This window comes from Oncorhynchus mykiss, chromosome 28 (assembly GCF_013265735.2).
Source record: "Oncorhynchus mykiss isolate Arlee chromosome 28, USDA_OmykA_1.1, whole genome shotgun sequence".
In the NCBI taxonomy this organism is placed as follows: Eukaryota; Metazoa; Chordata; class Actinopteri; order Salmoniformes; family Salmonidae; genus Oncorhynchus; species Oncorhynchus mykiss.
This window is the reverse complement of record NC_048592.1, coordinates 143,839-159,644: the sequence shown is the minus strand read 5'-3', so window position 1 is coordinate 159,644 and position 15,806 is coordinate 143,839. Positions and strand designations below refer to the sequence as shown.

At 40.8% G+C, this 15,806-nt stretch overlaps 1 protein-coding gene across 2 annotated transcripts; it reads right to left on the bottom strand.

The window, feature by feature from the left end:
* Positions 1–768: 768 nt before the first annotated feature.
* Positions 769–15,316, bottom strand: LOC110508301 (ran-binding protein 3). Of its 2 annotated transcripts, none has more exons than XM_021588715.2 (16): positions 15,217–15,316; positions 13,362–13,417; positions 13,180–13,213; positions 10,789–10,875; positions 10,568–10,645; positions 10,273–10,338; positions 9,255–9,454; positions 8,892–8,987; positions 8,694–8,782; positions 8,387–8,462; positions 6,459–6,558; positions 6,255–6,379; positions 5,962–6,082; positions 4,209–4,351; positions 3,395–3,575; positions 769–2,990 (listed from the first exon to the last, which is right to left on the bottom strand). In XM_021588715.2, the coding sequence occupies exons 1-16, from the start codon at positions 15,293–15,295 to the stop codon at positions 2,947–2,949; spliced, it is 1,575 nt and encodes a 524-aa protein (XP_021444390.1). In that variant the 5' UTR covers positions 15,296–15,316; the 3' UTR covers positions 769–2,946. The 2 variants fall into 2 exon arrangements, with proteins under 2 accessions (XP_021444390.1, XP_021444391.1); XM_021588716.2 differs by having other exon boundaries at positions 9,255–9,442.
* Positions 15,317–15,806: the final 490 nt, after the last annotated feature.

The following is a 15,806-nucleotide window of genomic DNA, read 5'->3' as shown; positions in this document are numbered from 1 at the left end:
GTGTGGGCGAGCGGTTTGCTGATGTCAAGTTGTGAACAATGCCCCATGGCGGCGGTGTGGTTATGATATGGGCAGAACAACGAACACAACTGCATTTTATCGATAGCCATTTGAATGCACAAAAATACAGTGACGAAATCCTGATGGCCATTTTCTTTTTTAAGTATCTTTGACCAACAGATGCATATCTGTATTCCCAGTTATGTGAAATCCACAGATCAGGGCCGAATATATTTATTTCATTTGACAGATTTCCTCATATGAACTGCATGTAACTCAGTAAAATCTTAGAAATTCCTGCATGTTGAATTTTAATATTTGTTCAGTATATATTCGTCAGGTTAATTTATTGAGAAACATAAAACTAACAAAAACAACAGTCAACTCAGCCATATAAACTTTCCAGGTGTATGCTTGGCTTAGTCTCAATTCTCTTTCATCCTTTAGTGTGTAGTTGTTCACTTCCTTTCACTGATTTGAAAGGAAATAATTGGTGGAACAGACATGGTGGAAACCCATGCCTCCAATTCATTGCTTTTAGATTTGTGGGTAGTGAATGAGTGCACACTTCAGAAAATATTGGGGGTTAAGCCCCTTACTGCCCGCATTGTTGGTTATGCTTGGAGCATTAACCCATACAAGAGTTATGTATTTGTTTTAGTACTTTATGTACTAAGTCAATAGGAAAACTAATAAACTGCTATCGAAGTCTGAGGGATGCTAACCAGCCCTAGCCATTAGAAACATATTTTTGTTAGATGCCGCATGAAATTCATGACCAAAATTTAATGATGTCCGGAAAATATTCAACATGGGGCAGATTCAGACTAAAGAAACATATGCGTTTCCTACACACTTCTCAGTATTTGGTATTCAGACTTACCTTAGTCGAGTAACACGCTCTGAAAAAACTTAATTCAATCACATTTGCTGGCAAACAGATTTTTCATCCAATAGGGTTCAGAACATTTATCTTAAGCCATCCCTTCCAATACGGTGTACCTTTTAGTTTGAATTTTGATGACAGACTCACTAGAATATATTGAGAACGAGTTCAGAATATTATGGATCAATGAAAGAAAGCAATCTAAACATATGCATTTCTGTCTGTGTTTCAGCACCAGTCGGTAGATTGAAAAATACTCTGATCTTGTCGATTATTCAGGTTTAGGAAAGTATTTATGAATCATAAAAAAAAACAGGTTTAGCGAGACTTTATGCACGAAAGAAAGAAAGTGGTTTGATTCATTCTGAAAATTGCCACATTCAATTACCCATGGCAATGTTGGAAGATTAGCGTATATTGAATTATAATAGGGAGAATAGTGTACAATAGTAGACTCTACCATCGTCTATTGCATGCACTGACCATGAAACTGTGTGATGACACAGCCAAGTATTGTGTCGTGTTCAAACTGTTACAGCTTGGTTTGCGCTCAACTCCATGATTTAATTAGCCTACACGTTTAAAAAATATATTACCAACTGTTACTAATGACCGTCAGCAACAACCACATAGCCATGACTGCATTTACAGAGGAAGCAAATTAAGGTAAATAAAACAATGTAATTAAATGAAATGATAAAGGGAACAGTAAATTGGCAGAACGAATATTTAAGGGATAATCAACGAGGGGCTATGCGGTCTATGGAAAATAATGAACGACGTGGAAGGTGTGTCCCACGACGCACTAGAGTGGAACTGACCTTCCACGAGTTGCATTATTTTCCAGAGAAAGCAGAGCCCCGAGTTGATTATCCCTTTTATACCATGCCAATAATTTAACACATTTGCCTCTAGAAATGTGTTCAACATCCACTAAGGTAGCTAGGAACTTTACTAGATAACAAAACAGACTTGCTAGTTTAGCTAACCAAACCATCAGACCTAGCTTGCGATTATGAAAATCTAATTCAACAATGCCAATGTTTTCAATTCGACTTTTGCTTTCAATGCAGCTCAAACACAGAACATGTAAGGATGAACTATAGCCATTTAATTCTACAGTGCTTTATTTCCCTATAACGCACGCTCTAGAATCCCCTTCAGAAACTAGTACTTAACAACGCCATGGTATAAGTGTGGTTATTAGGCCTACTGACCGTCGATACTGATAGTGGCTAATATTTAACATGATAGAAAGTTGGGGGTAGCCTAAAATTAAGACTTTTGAGAGTGCCCATCCCTGCAAGTTAAAAGGCTGTACAAATTAAATTCTGCATAACGACACAGCATTTCATAAACTTTACTGTGGGACATTTTTATATACTTCAGTTTTCTGCCATATTCATGGTTTCCTCACACGTAAAGGTGGTGGAATTATTAGTGGATTAAGTTCAAGGTCAGAGAGAAAAGTGCATAAAAAGAGAATTACGTTCCATTTACGCCCGCTTAACTCAGGTCGGAATCAGCCCCCATGTAAAAAGCTGAATGGATGGGGATGACGTAGAAACCAGTCAAATGACTGACCATAAGACAGGTCAGTATACGGTGACAGACAGGAGTTCCTCTGGAGCCTGGGGTGGTTGGTTGGGTCCCAGAGGTGTGGTGGTGGACTGGTGAGTAAAAAAGTCCCAAGGTAGAAACTGCAGTCTTAAACATGTGCCATACCTTAAAATGTTGGAGAGGAAAACACCCCCACACTCATCAATATGATGAGCAGCCAAGTTTTTGTCTCAGCTGCAAAAATAAGTATTTATTTTTGCAGCTGAGAAATTTTTTTTTTTTTTTTTTTTAATATTTAAAAAAAATACAACTCCAGATGTTTTTATGTTGATTGAATGTAAAGAAAAAAAATAAACTGGAGCTAGACTTCTGAGTATCCAAAAGTACTGGTCTGAAGGACCCATGTTGGTCAGGGTAGGGTGTCCGTTGGGATGCCCTCAGTAAAATGCCAAAACAGCAGTAGCAGTATCCTGGCAGGCAATCCTTTAGGGGGACTAACGCTATGTACTTCCAGCAGCTTGGGCCTCTCCTCCCTCTGAGTTAACTGCGGGACAGAGCAACAACAATGTTAATACCTGTATTACTGTATGATGGACAGAAAGACTAAATCATCAAATCAAATCAAATTTTTGATTTGATTTGATTTGATTTAGAAAGACTAGTAGTACATAAATAGTGATTGGAAAGATACATGAAGACATGCTGCTAACTGCAGGGAGAAGACTACAACAACTAGAGAAATGGGCACAGTTGGGAATAATTATTCACAATATACCACAGAGGCAGTTGAAGAACTTTGAAGTCACACTAAGTGCTGGAATGCCACAGACACACACCAAAGTCACTCACACATGTCAATCTCTGGTCTAAACCAGAGACTGATGTACGCACGCGCACACAGACACACACAGTAAGCCCACTAGAGATGTATCTAGTTATTGATCAGACCTGCAGCATTGTTGACCTGATCTTCCTCATCGCTGTCCCCTTCAGAGTGGGGCAAGTCAGCCTCGGGGGCACAGTCTGTAGCCGGGGCCTCCTGGGGCTCCTGGTCCACCCGGCTCTTTAGGGCCAGGATACGATGGTGCAGGGCTGCTGCCAGCTGACCTGTGTCCTCCCTAGAACTAGCCTGGAGATGATGACAATAACAGCAAGGACAGACAGAGCGAAGTCATTAAAAAAACCACAACAATAATAGGGATAAACAACACAGACAGACAACTGCTGCACTGTGTCCTAAAAAATTGCCTCAATTGAACCACAATGACATGACAGGGACACGGGGACACGTTATCAGAAACACTTGTGCTGATGAGGCGTTGAATTCAAGCACCTGTCTACTTCCTTATCCCTGTACTCCCTCTAGTGTCTCTACTGAGTACTACACCACATTTCAAAATAATTTATTTAAATAGGGACAGGTACAAACACAGGGGTATTTTAATTTAGACACAAGATCGCAGAAAGCAGTTGCAAACAGTTGCAAAAAGCTTTGCAACGGAAACCGGTTACTCCAAATGGAAAATGTTCTGTAATGAAATCAAGAGTCTTTTGGACAAATCCAGGTAGGTCGCTCCCCATTTCGTTCTGTTGGCTTCCGTTTGGTTCGTTAGGTTCCCCCCCAAAGGTGTGACAGATGGGAAAAAAAACTATAGAGCTGAATACAACACCCAACCCCAGATAAAACCCAAAAACAATACACAAAGCGTGTGATACGACTAACGTGAAGCAGGCTAAACGCTGGGCAATGGTGATGGCATACCGATATTAGGAAGACCTTAACCCCTTGGTCTTCTGTGTCCATGGCGGTGACACGGACACTCTTTTCGCTGGCCTTGTCCACTTGCATCTGAGGCCACAGTTTGGCGTTCAGGATCAATCTAAGGCTGCCCTGGGTCCGCATCACTTGGGGAACACACAGAGGTATATGGGTCAAGTAAGTTAGATAAAAAATGTAAACAGAAAAAAAATAGGTAGACTACCGTAATAAAGTTTGGGGTCACTTAGAAATGTCCTTGTTTTTGAAAGAAAAGCACATTTTTGGTCCATTAAAATAACATGAAATTGATCAGAAATACTGTTGTTAATAGACATTATTAATGTTGTAAATGGAATATCTACATAGGCGTACAGAGGCCTATTATCAGAAACCATCACTCCTGTGTTCCAATGGCACGTTGTGTTAGCTAATCTAAGTTGATAATTTTAAAACGCTAATTGATCATTTAGAAAACCCTTTTACAATTATGTTGGCACAGCTGAAAACTGTTGTTCTCATTAAAGAAGTAATAAAACGGGCCTTCTTTAGACAAGTTCAGTATCCGGAGCATCAGTATTTGTGGGTTCGATTACAAGCTCAAAATGGCCAGAAACAAAGAACTTTCATCTGAAAGAAACTCGTCCGTCTATTCTTGTTCTGAGAAATGAAGACTATTCCATGCGAGAAATTGCCAAGAAATGCTGTGTAATTACTCTCTTCACAGAACAGCGCAAATGGGCTCTAACCAGAATAGAAAGAGTGGGAGGCCCCGGTACACAACTGAGCAAGACGACAAGTACATTAGTGTCTAGTTTGAGAAACAGACGCCTCACAAGTCCTCAACTGGCAGCTTCATTAAATAGTACCTGCAAAATACCAGTCTCAATGTCAACAGTGAAGAGTCGAGTCCGGGATGCTGGCCTTCTAGGCAGAGTTACAAAGAAAAGGCCATATCTCAGACTGGCCAATAAAAAGAAAAGATTAAGATGGGCAAACGAAAACAGCCACTGGACAGATGAACTCTGACTAGAAGGCAAGCATCCCGGAGTCGCCTGGACAGAGTGTCCCATGGTGGCGTTGGGGTTATGGTATTGGCAGGCAGGCATAAGCCACGGACAACAAACACAATTTTATTGATGGCAATTTAAAGGCACAGAGATACCGTGACGAGATCCTGAGGCCCATTGTCGTGCCATTCATCTGCAGCCATCACCTCATGTTTCAACATGCTAATTTACAGCACCATGTCACAAGGATATGTACACAATTCCTGGAAGCTGAAAATGTCCCAGTTTGTCCCTGGCCTGCATACTCACCAGACATGTCACCCATTGAGCATGTTTTGGATGGCTCTGGATTGATGAGTATGACACGTTGTTCCAGTTCCCGCCAATATCCAGTAACTTCGCACAGCCATTAAAGCAAAGTGGTAAGCAGCCATCAACTCTATGCGAAGGAAATGCTGACTGGTTCTCTGATCCATGCCCCAACTTTTTTTTAAATTTTTTTTTTTAAAGGTACATATGACCAAAATATGCATCTCTGTATTCCAAGTCATGTGAAATCTATAGATTACAGCCTAATGAATTTATTTCATTTGACTGGTTTCCTTATATGAACTGTAACTCGGTAAAATCTTTGAAATTGTTGAATGTTGCATTTATATTTTTGTTCAGTATATTATTTACTGAGACAAACAATCAGTCAAAATGAAATGTGTACAGGCCAATGTGTGTCCAGGTGAGTGTGTACCTACCTAGACGTGATTGTAGTGATCCGTCGTCTGTGGATGCCATGTCATTAAGCCTGAGCAGCCCTCGACCCCGCTCTATCCACGTCTGGGCTGTCTTGTCAAACACAAACAACTTGCACTGGACCTGAGGGGGGAGACACACACATTACTTATCGGGGGGGGGGGGGGGAATCACCCATGTCCTTGTAATCTAAATATTTTAAACTAATCCTACATCAGCAATCCTAATCTGAGAGGCTATGTGAATATGGGCCCTGATGTATTCGTATATCGTCTGCCAGAGACTAGACACCTACCTGCAAAACGTTACTTTCTGATTCTTCTCCAGTTTTGACGTCTACCTTCTCCAAGATGCACTTCTTGGCTGTGGCTTTGGTGTACGCTGCTGCAGATTCCTCCAGTGACTCTGTCACGTTGTTACCTGTGATTACACACACACACGTAACAAGTTAACTAGAAATATACACAGGGATCAGCACTGGGCTGTGCGTGAGTCTTACCCTTCTCTGGTATGTTTTCCTTGGAAGAGGATTCAGACACAGGGGGAGCTGGTAAGACTTTACAGTCTTCCACTGATGCCTCCCCTCCCTTGGAAGGGCTCTGAAAATACACAGTACTGTCAGCCAACCATGCATTGTCACTACAGCGCAATAATAAAGTCCATTCCTACAGTTCACTCCTGATACAGCGCATTCCGGAAAGTATTCTAAAAATTGATATGAAAAACCTTTTCTCGTCAATCTACACACAATACCCCATAACGACAAAGCGAAAACAGGCTTAGAAATTTTTGCAAATCTATTAAAAATAAATATTACATTTACCTACAAATTCAGAGCCTTTAACTTGGTACTTTGCTGAAGCACCTTTGGCAGCGGTTACAGCCTCGAGTCTTCTTGGCACACTTGTATTTGGGGAGTTTCTCCCATTCTTCTCTACAAATCATCTCAAGCTCTGTCAGGTTGGATGGGGAGAGTCGCTGCACAGCTATTTTCAGGTCTCTCCAGAGATGTTTGATCAGGTTCAAGTCCGGGCTCTGGCTGGGCCACTCAAGGACATTCAGAGACTTGTCCCGAAGCCACTCCTGCATTGACTTGGATGTGTGCTTAGGGTTCTTGTCCTGTTGGAAGGGGAACCTTTGCCCCAGTTTGAGGTCCTGAGCAGGTTTTCATCAAGGATCCTTCTGTACTTTGTTCTGTTCAACTTTGATCCGTTCATCTTTCCCTCGATCCTGACAAGTCTTCTAGTCACTGCCGCTGAAAAACATTCCCACAGCATGATGCTACCACCATCTTGCTTCACCGTAGGGATAGTATTGGCCAGGTGATGAGCGGTGCATGGTTTCCTCCAAACATTACACTTGGCATTCAGGCCAAAGAGTTCAATGTTGGTTTCATCAGACCAGAGAATCTTGTTTCTCATGGTCTGAGAGTTCTTTGAACTCTTTGGCCTTTTGGCAAACTCCACGTGGGCTGTCATGTGCCTTTTACTGAGGAGTGGCTTCTGTCTGGCCACTCTACCATAATGACCTGATTGGTGGAGTGCTGTAGAGATGGTTGTCTGTCTGGAAGGTTCTCCCATCTCCACAGAGTAACTCTGGAGCTCTGTTAGAGTGACTATTGGGTTCTTGGTCACCTCCCTGACCAAGGCCCTTCTCCCCCGATTGCTCAGTTTGGCCGGGCGGCCAGCTCTAGGATGAGTCTTGGTGGTTCCAAACTTCTTCCATTTAAGAATGATCGAGGCCACGGTGTTCTTGGGGACCTTCAATGCTGCAGAAATGTTTTGGTACCCTTCCCCAAATCTGTGCCTTGACACAATCCTGTCTTGGAGATCTACGGACAATTCCTTCAACCCCATGGCTTGGTTTTTGCTCTGACAAACTGTCAACTGTGGGACCTTATATAGACAGGTATGTGCCTTTTCAAATCATGTCCAATCAATTAAATTTACCACAAGTGTACTCCAATCAAGTTGTAGAAACATCTCAAGGATGATCAATGGAAACAGGATGCATCAGAGTACAATTTCAAGACACATAGCAAAGGGTCTGAATAATTATGCATCTGTTTTTTTATTAGTAATACATTTGCAAAAAAATCTAATTCTGTTTTCGGTTTGTCATTATGGGGTATTGTGATTGAATAAATAAAAAATTATCCTCATCAATTTTAGAATAAGGCTGTAACATAACAAAATTTGGAAAAAATTAAGCGGTCGGAATACTTTCCGAATACACGATAAGTCAAAATAAGTGTGCACAGTACACACACACAGTTCTCGCGTCTCCATAACAGTCCCAGGCGGTTGTATTTCTCAGGAGCCATCTCTATTTGGGTTCAACTGGGTTTGCTCGATCACCATCTCTATGGTCTATGTCATGGCCTAAAGGGCAATGCCCCTACTAATCAAACGGACAGTCTCTACTCACTAGGACTCTCTCTGACATGTTCTGTCCAAAGACAAATTTGGCCCCCTTGTCGGTATTGTGTATGGCGTTCTTTGAACTGAAAGGAATCAAGAAGAACAAGAAGATATTAGCATATTTTAGTCATTTAACAGAGTTATCCAAAGCAACTTACAATTAATGCATTCAATTAAGGCAGCTAAAACAATCATATTACGATTATTGCAAAACCATAAAAAATTGTGAAAAGAACAAGTCTGATCTGAACTCATAGGGAAGCAGATTCCCTGCCAGAGCAAAGGTCTGAAAAGCCAGTGACATAAAATGTTACCTGGGGGTGGCGATGTATTGTAAGAAATAGTTTGTTCCCTCCTGAGAATCCAGGGGTAACAACTTGCCATCTTTACTATTCTCGTCCAACTAGAAAGGGAGATAAAATAAATATTCTGATGTTTCTTGCTAAGATTCTTTTTTACTAAACATCACTCTTGAATAATTTGAAGTGATTGTTTAAAGGGGAAATAACCACCTTTGCTCGGTCTTTGATATTTTGCCCAAACACGAAAGAGGACTCTGCAGAACAATCGTTCTTCTCTCTGCTCGCTCCATCCTCCCTTTCATGTTTCTACAGGAGGCAAGATACAGCAGTCAGTCATCATGATGGGTTTGGGGAATTCAGCTTTAATTTATTGTTGTAAAATAATAATAATAATTGGGCAACCGAAAATAAACAACTGCAGGATTCTGACAGTAAATTATTTCCAAAAAGTAGCTCTGGGCAGTTACTACTCTCTTTATGCAATTACAAGCTAATCAAATCTCAAGTGTGCCATGTAGCGCTAGTACACTTCTGCCTCTGTATATTAGACAGGACCATGATCGTAGTCCTCACCGGTGACTTAGCGAGGACGTCTGAGTGCTCAGTGTTGTTCTGGAAGATGCTCGACCCTTCTGATGTTCCGTCGGAAAACTTCCTCACCCCGTTAGTGGACTCTGAGTTAGACTTGACTGGTGGGGCCTGGAGCAAGGCTGGCCGGAGCACACTGCGCTGCTGCTCCTTGGGTTTCTGACTGGGGACGCCTGGAACACAATCTGCTAATGGATTGGATCTGAATGCCTTACAGAACAACCCCATGCACAACCATGCCATGTACTATATCACAACTACCATGCACTATATCACAATTACCATGCACCACCTTGTGCTACATCAGCACTATCACACAACTAACATGCACCACCATGTACTATATCAGAACTACCATGCACCACCATGTACTATATCACAACTACCATGCACCACCACGTACTACATCAACACTATATCAGAACTAACATGCACCACCATGTACTATATCACAACTACCCTACACCACCACGTACTACATCAACACTATATCAGAACTAACATGCACCACCATGTACTATATCAGAACTACCATGCACCACCACGTACTACATCAACACTATATCAGAACTAACATGCACCACCATGTACTATATCAGAACTACCACCATGCACCGCCATCCATATTAACATGATGTACTGCCACCTACGTTTATAAATTTACTTGGACCAGGAGTTTTTCCTGACTACTTAACCTGACCAGGAAAACTTATAGGGCCTAGTCATGGGCTATAACAAGGGCCCAGTTTTTCTCCTAGTCAGGTCAGCACGCCACATACCAGACCACACCAGTTGAGGCTCGTGGGAGGAGCTATAGCAGGATGGGCTCATTGTAATGGTAAACATGGAGCGGTATCAAATATATGGACACCACATGTTTGACTCAGTTCCATTTATTCCATTTCAGTCATTACAATAAGGCCATCCATCTATAGCGCCATCCACCTATAGCTCCTCCCACCAGCCTCTACAGAACCACACATACACAGGCATCAATACCCACCTGAACTAGGCGCCTGGCCGTGGATGAGAGTAGGTGGTTTTAAACGAAACCCTACAGGCTTCTCATCTGGCAAGAGGAAGAAAAAAACAGAACATGTAGAATTGTTTAAAAAAATCTATAACTAAACGGCAGCGTTCAAAGTATTATTGTACCCTCAGTACATTTTATCATTAAATAAACACAGCTGCACTTCAGTTTATAAGCATACAATCCACATTACATACAAGTTAACCACTGGATACTTCATGAGTGAAGCCTTTATGATGAGGAGTTACTAGAAGTAGACAAGTCTCACCTGGTTCTGAGTCCTCTGAATTCCCAGTTGGAGACTGGCAGAAACTTGAGGGCATGAAGACATTGTTCTTACTAGACCCTGCAGAGAGCAGGAGAGAGGCAGCATTAAACACAACACAACGAGAGCAAATCTAGAAAATATTATATTATTTTACTACAATTAAGTACAAATCAAGAAAAATACATTCAGCAGGGAAAGACTTATCTAATAAGTTTCATTACCAGAATGTGAAGGTGGGAACTGTGTTAAAGATGAAGTCCTCTCTCTTTTTACTGGAGGAAAGTATCCACCATCCTCTTTGTCTGAACCTGAAAATAAGCAAATTGTCTTATTTTAGCCTTCTGTTGAAATGACCAATTAAAATGCTCTACCTGGGCACTAAGATACGCAGTAGGGCTGTCCTATTGGTCGATCGAGAGTCATCTGTTCTTTCGACTAATCGATTGGTTGAAATTTTAAAATGTGTATTTTTCCATATTTTGACACAGCCTGTGTGTTTTAATAAAATCAACTATAGGCTACTAGATGTATTTTAAAGGCTACTGAACATGTCTGATGCTTTAAGCACACTGTTTGATTAAATAATTAAGACACAAATCACTCAAGCGGGAGCCAGAGATCAAGATTGCCTAACCAGCTGGCCTGCTCCAACGCTCCTGAAGTTGCCGGTACTATTACCTGGCTACACCAGGGGTCAGCAAACTTTACCAGTTGGAGTGCCAATTTATCTTACTATTTCTACCGATCTGCGTGACAGTTATGATTTTCATATGCACATTTTAAATTTATAATAAAGTGTTCATATCTCAAAATCATTGTCATATGGTCAATCAACATTATATCTCAATCTTAACGACAAGGAAACAAATCTGAAAGCAACTATTGCCATTGCCAACTATGTACAAATAGCCTACACATAAAACACTGCAGCTTGCAGGTAGAAAATATCCTGATAAAAATGAATATCCTAATAAATCACATTGGCTACACAAGGCCTGTTTGCAACTAACCTGATAATCAACGGGGTCCGGCCCGAAGCTCGCACTAGCAAATAGAGGTCGACCGACTATGATTTTTCAACGCCGATACCGATTATTGGAGGACCCCAAAAAGCCGATACCGATTAATCGGCCGATTTATTTTTATATATATTTGTAATAAAGACAATTACAAAAATACTGAATGAACAATGAACACTTTTATTTTAACTTAACTTTAACTTAATACATTAATAAAATCAATTTAGGTCTCAAATAAATAATGAAACATGTTCAATTTGGTTTAGATAATGCAAAAACAAAGTGTTGGAGAAGAAAGTAAAAGTGCAATATGTGCCATGTAAAAAATCTAAGGTTTAAGTTCCTTGCTCAGAACATATAAAAGCTGGTGGTTACTTTTAACATGAGTCTTCAATATTCCCAGGTAAGACGTTTTCGGTTGTAGTTATTATAGAACTTTCTCTCTATACCGTTTGTATTTCATATACCTTTGACTATTGGATGTTCTAATAGGTACTTTAGTATTGCCAGCCTAATCTCGGGAGTTGATAGGCTTGAAGTTATAAACAGCGCAATGCTTGAAGCAGCATAGCTGCTGGCAAACGCAGTAAGGTGCTGTTTGAATGAATGAATGTTTTTTATAATATACTTAATCTAGCTAGCACCTTACCTTGGCTCCTTGCTGCACTCGCATAACAGGTAGTCAGCCTGCCACACAGTCTCCTCGTGGAGTGCAATGTAATCGGCCATGATCGGTGTCCAAAAATGCCGTTTACCGAGTGTTATGAAAACTTGAAATCGGCCCTAATTAAATCAGCCATTCCGATTAATCGGTCGACCTCTACTAGCAAACTTACAAAATGTTATAAAATATTCTGGGACCTCAGAGTTTCCCGCTCCAGTGAGCTTGGGACAGACACAGCTGTAAGGCTATTTGTGCAAGGGATAAGAAGTAATCAAGTTTTGGTTTATTTTGAAATAAACTAAAACTTGTTTCTCACAAGTGTAGCATAGGTTTTGAGCTTTGCAAACAACGTGTCCCCTCCAACAATGAGAACAGTAAACAACATTAATTATAATATGTTGAATGCATTAACAGAAATTACCATTACCAAACAAGCATGGAAGATTAGAAATTATGGGAATTAACGGTAAATATACTACTGGTGATATGTTATGGGGAATTGATAGACACTAACAATCAAAAGGAAAACAATTCACACAATGAAGTTGGGAAACAATGAATGCACACGAAATGGTGGGAGAGAGTGCATTCTGGAGAGGGACGTGCCTTGTGCATATTAGCCACACTCCCCTTCTTCTTGGACTATGGCATGCCCGCAGCCCCATCAATGGATTAGTCCACTGAGACAGGAGCAAATCAGACAGGTGTCTTGCATGCCATGAAAAAAATTATTTGCAATGGCTCGTCTAAATCAATCTCGGTCGATCAACAGCCTATCGACCAGTGGACTAAAAGGGGTCAGCCCTACTACGCAGTATAATTTGATCCCTGGTAAATTAACTACAATAGTATTAAGGGCATTATAAGGTTAGATGGAAATCATATGATGAAATAGGCTAACAGTCAGATGCAATGTATGCATAACCTACCTTTATCTTCTGCACTCGAGCCATCAGCTGATCTCTGTAATAGAGAGCAGCACTAGGTCAACTCTTTGTTTCTCAGACTAGAAACAACGGAGTCAAATTATGAAGCTTTACAGTGAATTTCCATGAAGGCCCATTGATTTCCATCAATGTGAGGGGAAAGAATAGAATACTGTCTAGCTTACCTTCTGTGCTTTATCTTTTTGGAACAGAAACACTGGTGGCGCTATGGCAGGCTTCTCTGTTTAATGAAGAGGGAAATCATGCTTTACCATACAGAAGAGTACATTTGTGACTTGTGTGAAGTGTAGGCCTAATATCAAGACATCACAGCCTGTGAATCAGTTGTTTGTGTCAACAATGAAAAACAGTCACAGTGATTGTCAAAATCATTTGTCATGAGCAAACACCCTGCAGCAGTTTTGAGTTGACACAGGTTCTGCCATAATGTTTTTTCAGAAAGCTAAAAGGCCTACATCTGTGCAATTCCATGTCTGACACTCTGGATTCTCTGTTTAACGTAGGCATGTGTTTATAATTCCACAAAGATGTTCAGAGTGCCACTTGGGGAAATGCAGGAATACTTAGCTAAGGCTAAACCATAAACCTAGACAGAAAATATTTCTGCCAAAAAGAATCCCAACACATGGATTCAGACTGTTTTGTCCTTCCTCCAACTTTCTGCTAACTGGGTCTATTACACAGACTTCAACTCTCCCCATTCAGTTGAGATACTTCTGAATAGATCCCAAATGACCATGATGCAAGGTTTGAGAATAAACAACTTGCATTATATAATCATTTATTCCATTCAGAGAGGTTGAAGTAAACAATCAGTTCAGTCAACAAAAACAACCATACTAGCCTAGAATTGATAAGGGACATTATATTTACTAAAACAAATGTATCTAAATCAAATTAGGCATTTCAAATAGGACAATGTGTGCATCAAACAAATGCTATTTTAAACACAGGCTACATGTATGGACTTGACAAGAGCATTGGATTTAGACCATTAAAACTCATGGCCTATCCAACTGAAACTGCAAGGACAACTAGCACATCAGCAGGCCAGGGTCAGAGAAAGGACTGTCATACTTTGTAAATAAATACAAGCACATGATCTAACAATATGTGTAGCTTGATTGTCACGAGTGACATCGTAGCCTAGCTTCCAATCCACATATCCAACCTTACTAGCTAACTACAAAATGTGGATAGTCTGGGTAATATAAATGCGGTCACAATATAGCGCTGGCCAACTACAAGCTAGTTCGCTAACAGGATTTGGCGCACCAACCAGATTTGATAAATTAGTCACCCAGTTCAGAATGTGCAGCATTCATTGGCTAAGATTGCTAGCAACATTTGCTAAGTTGGCTAACACTAACTGTTTGTTACCTCGCTGGCAAGTGGGGTGTGAACAAATAGCTTGCTACCTTTAAAGAGACTTCATAATTGTATTAGCTAAATCAATGTCCTTGACAAATAGCTAGTTACTACTAATGCCAATGCATGATATAGAAAGTTAGCATTAAGAGGAAGGTAGCTAGCTAGCTAAGTTAGCCATAGCCCCATGAAGTGTCATTTCACCGGTTAACGTTAGCTGAGGAAATTGTTAGCAACCTAGCTGTGACTGTAACAAATTAACAACTCGTATAGCTAAACAAGGTGGCCAATGTGCGTTAACTAGCTAACTGATTAGCTACAGTATACCTTGCTAAATGTAGTTAAAAGTAACGTTAGCAAACAGATCTGATTAGCTAGCGTTAGCCAGCTTCCCATCCCCGCCTAAATAGCCGAAGTTAGATGTGGCTGGCTTGCTATGGTAGCTAGCGTTACCTGTATTGTGAAAATTAACATGTTTTTTCTCATGTAGCCGGTCTGAAACAACAATTAGTTCCACTATTTTACTTAAAGGCTGTAAACCACTACGTTTATTGCTAAGTATTTTTATTGTTTTTATTTTTTTATAAATACGTAAACGGTCATGCAGATAATTCAAGTTTTGCTTTGTTTCCTCACACGGACACTGCTCACCTTCGTTTGCCAATTCCGCCATTTTACTTCTCTGCTCACACCCATAACCCACCGCGCAACATACATAAACACCGCCCATTTCTACAGTTTATCTTGTTAATAAATGCTGCTACTCTCTGGGCGCTTTCGTAAATTCACTCTGGCTATGTACTTCGATTTCAGAGCACTCCCGTCTGAGTGTGCAAAAGTGCAGAATAACTGATGAATTTATGAACGTTCAATACGCCTTAAATATGACCGGTGTCAGTCAACGTCGGCAAAGAAACGTAATTAAATTGTTGCCAGAAACACAGTTACAATCACTAACGCTTTGGATAACATGAACAAAGCCTAGAGAGCTCTGCAGAGCTAGGCTTTGTTCATGTTTGTTTGTTCATGTTATATCCATAGCGTTGATGATTGTAACTGTGTTGCCGCACATATCTCAATGTTGTCTGGAAGTAGCTAGCAAGCGAGTTAACTTTAGCCAGTAAGCTTGGGTGCTTGACTGCCGTTGAGGCCAGAACGCTCGGATCAACCCTACTCCTAGGCCATAGCGTCCATTGTGCGTTTTGAACGTTCCGAGAACGGACAATCTGAAAGCATCCTCT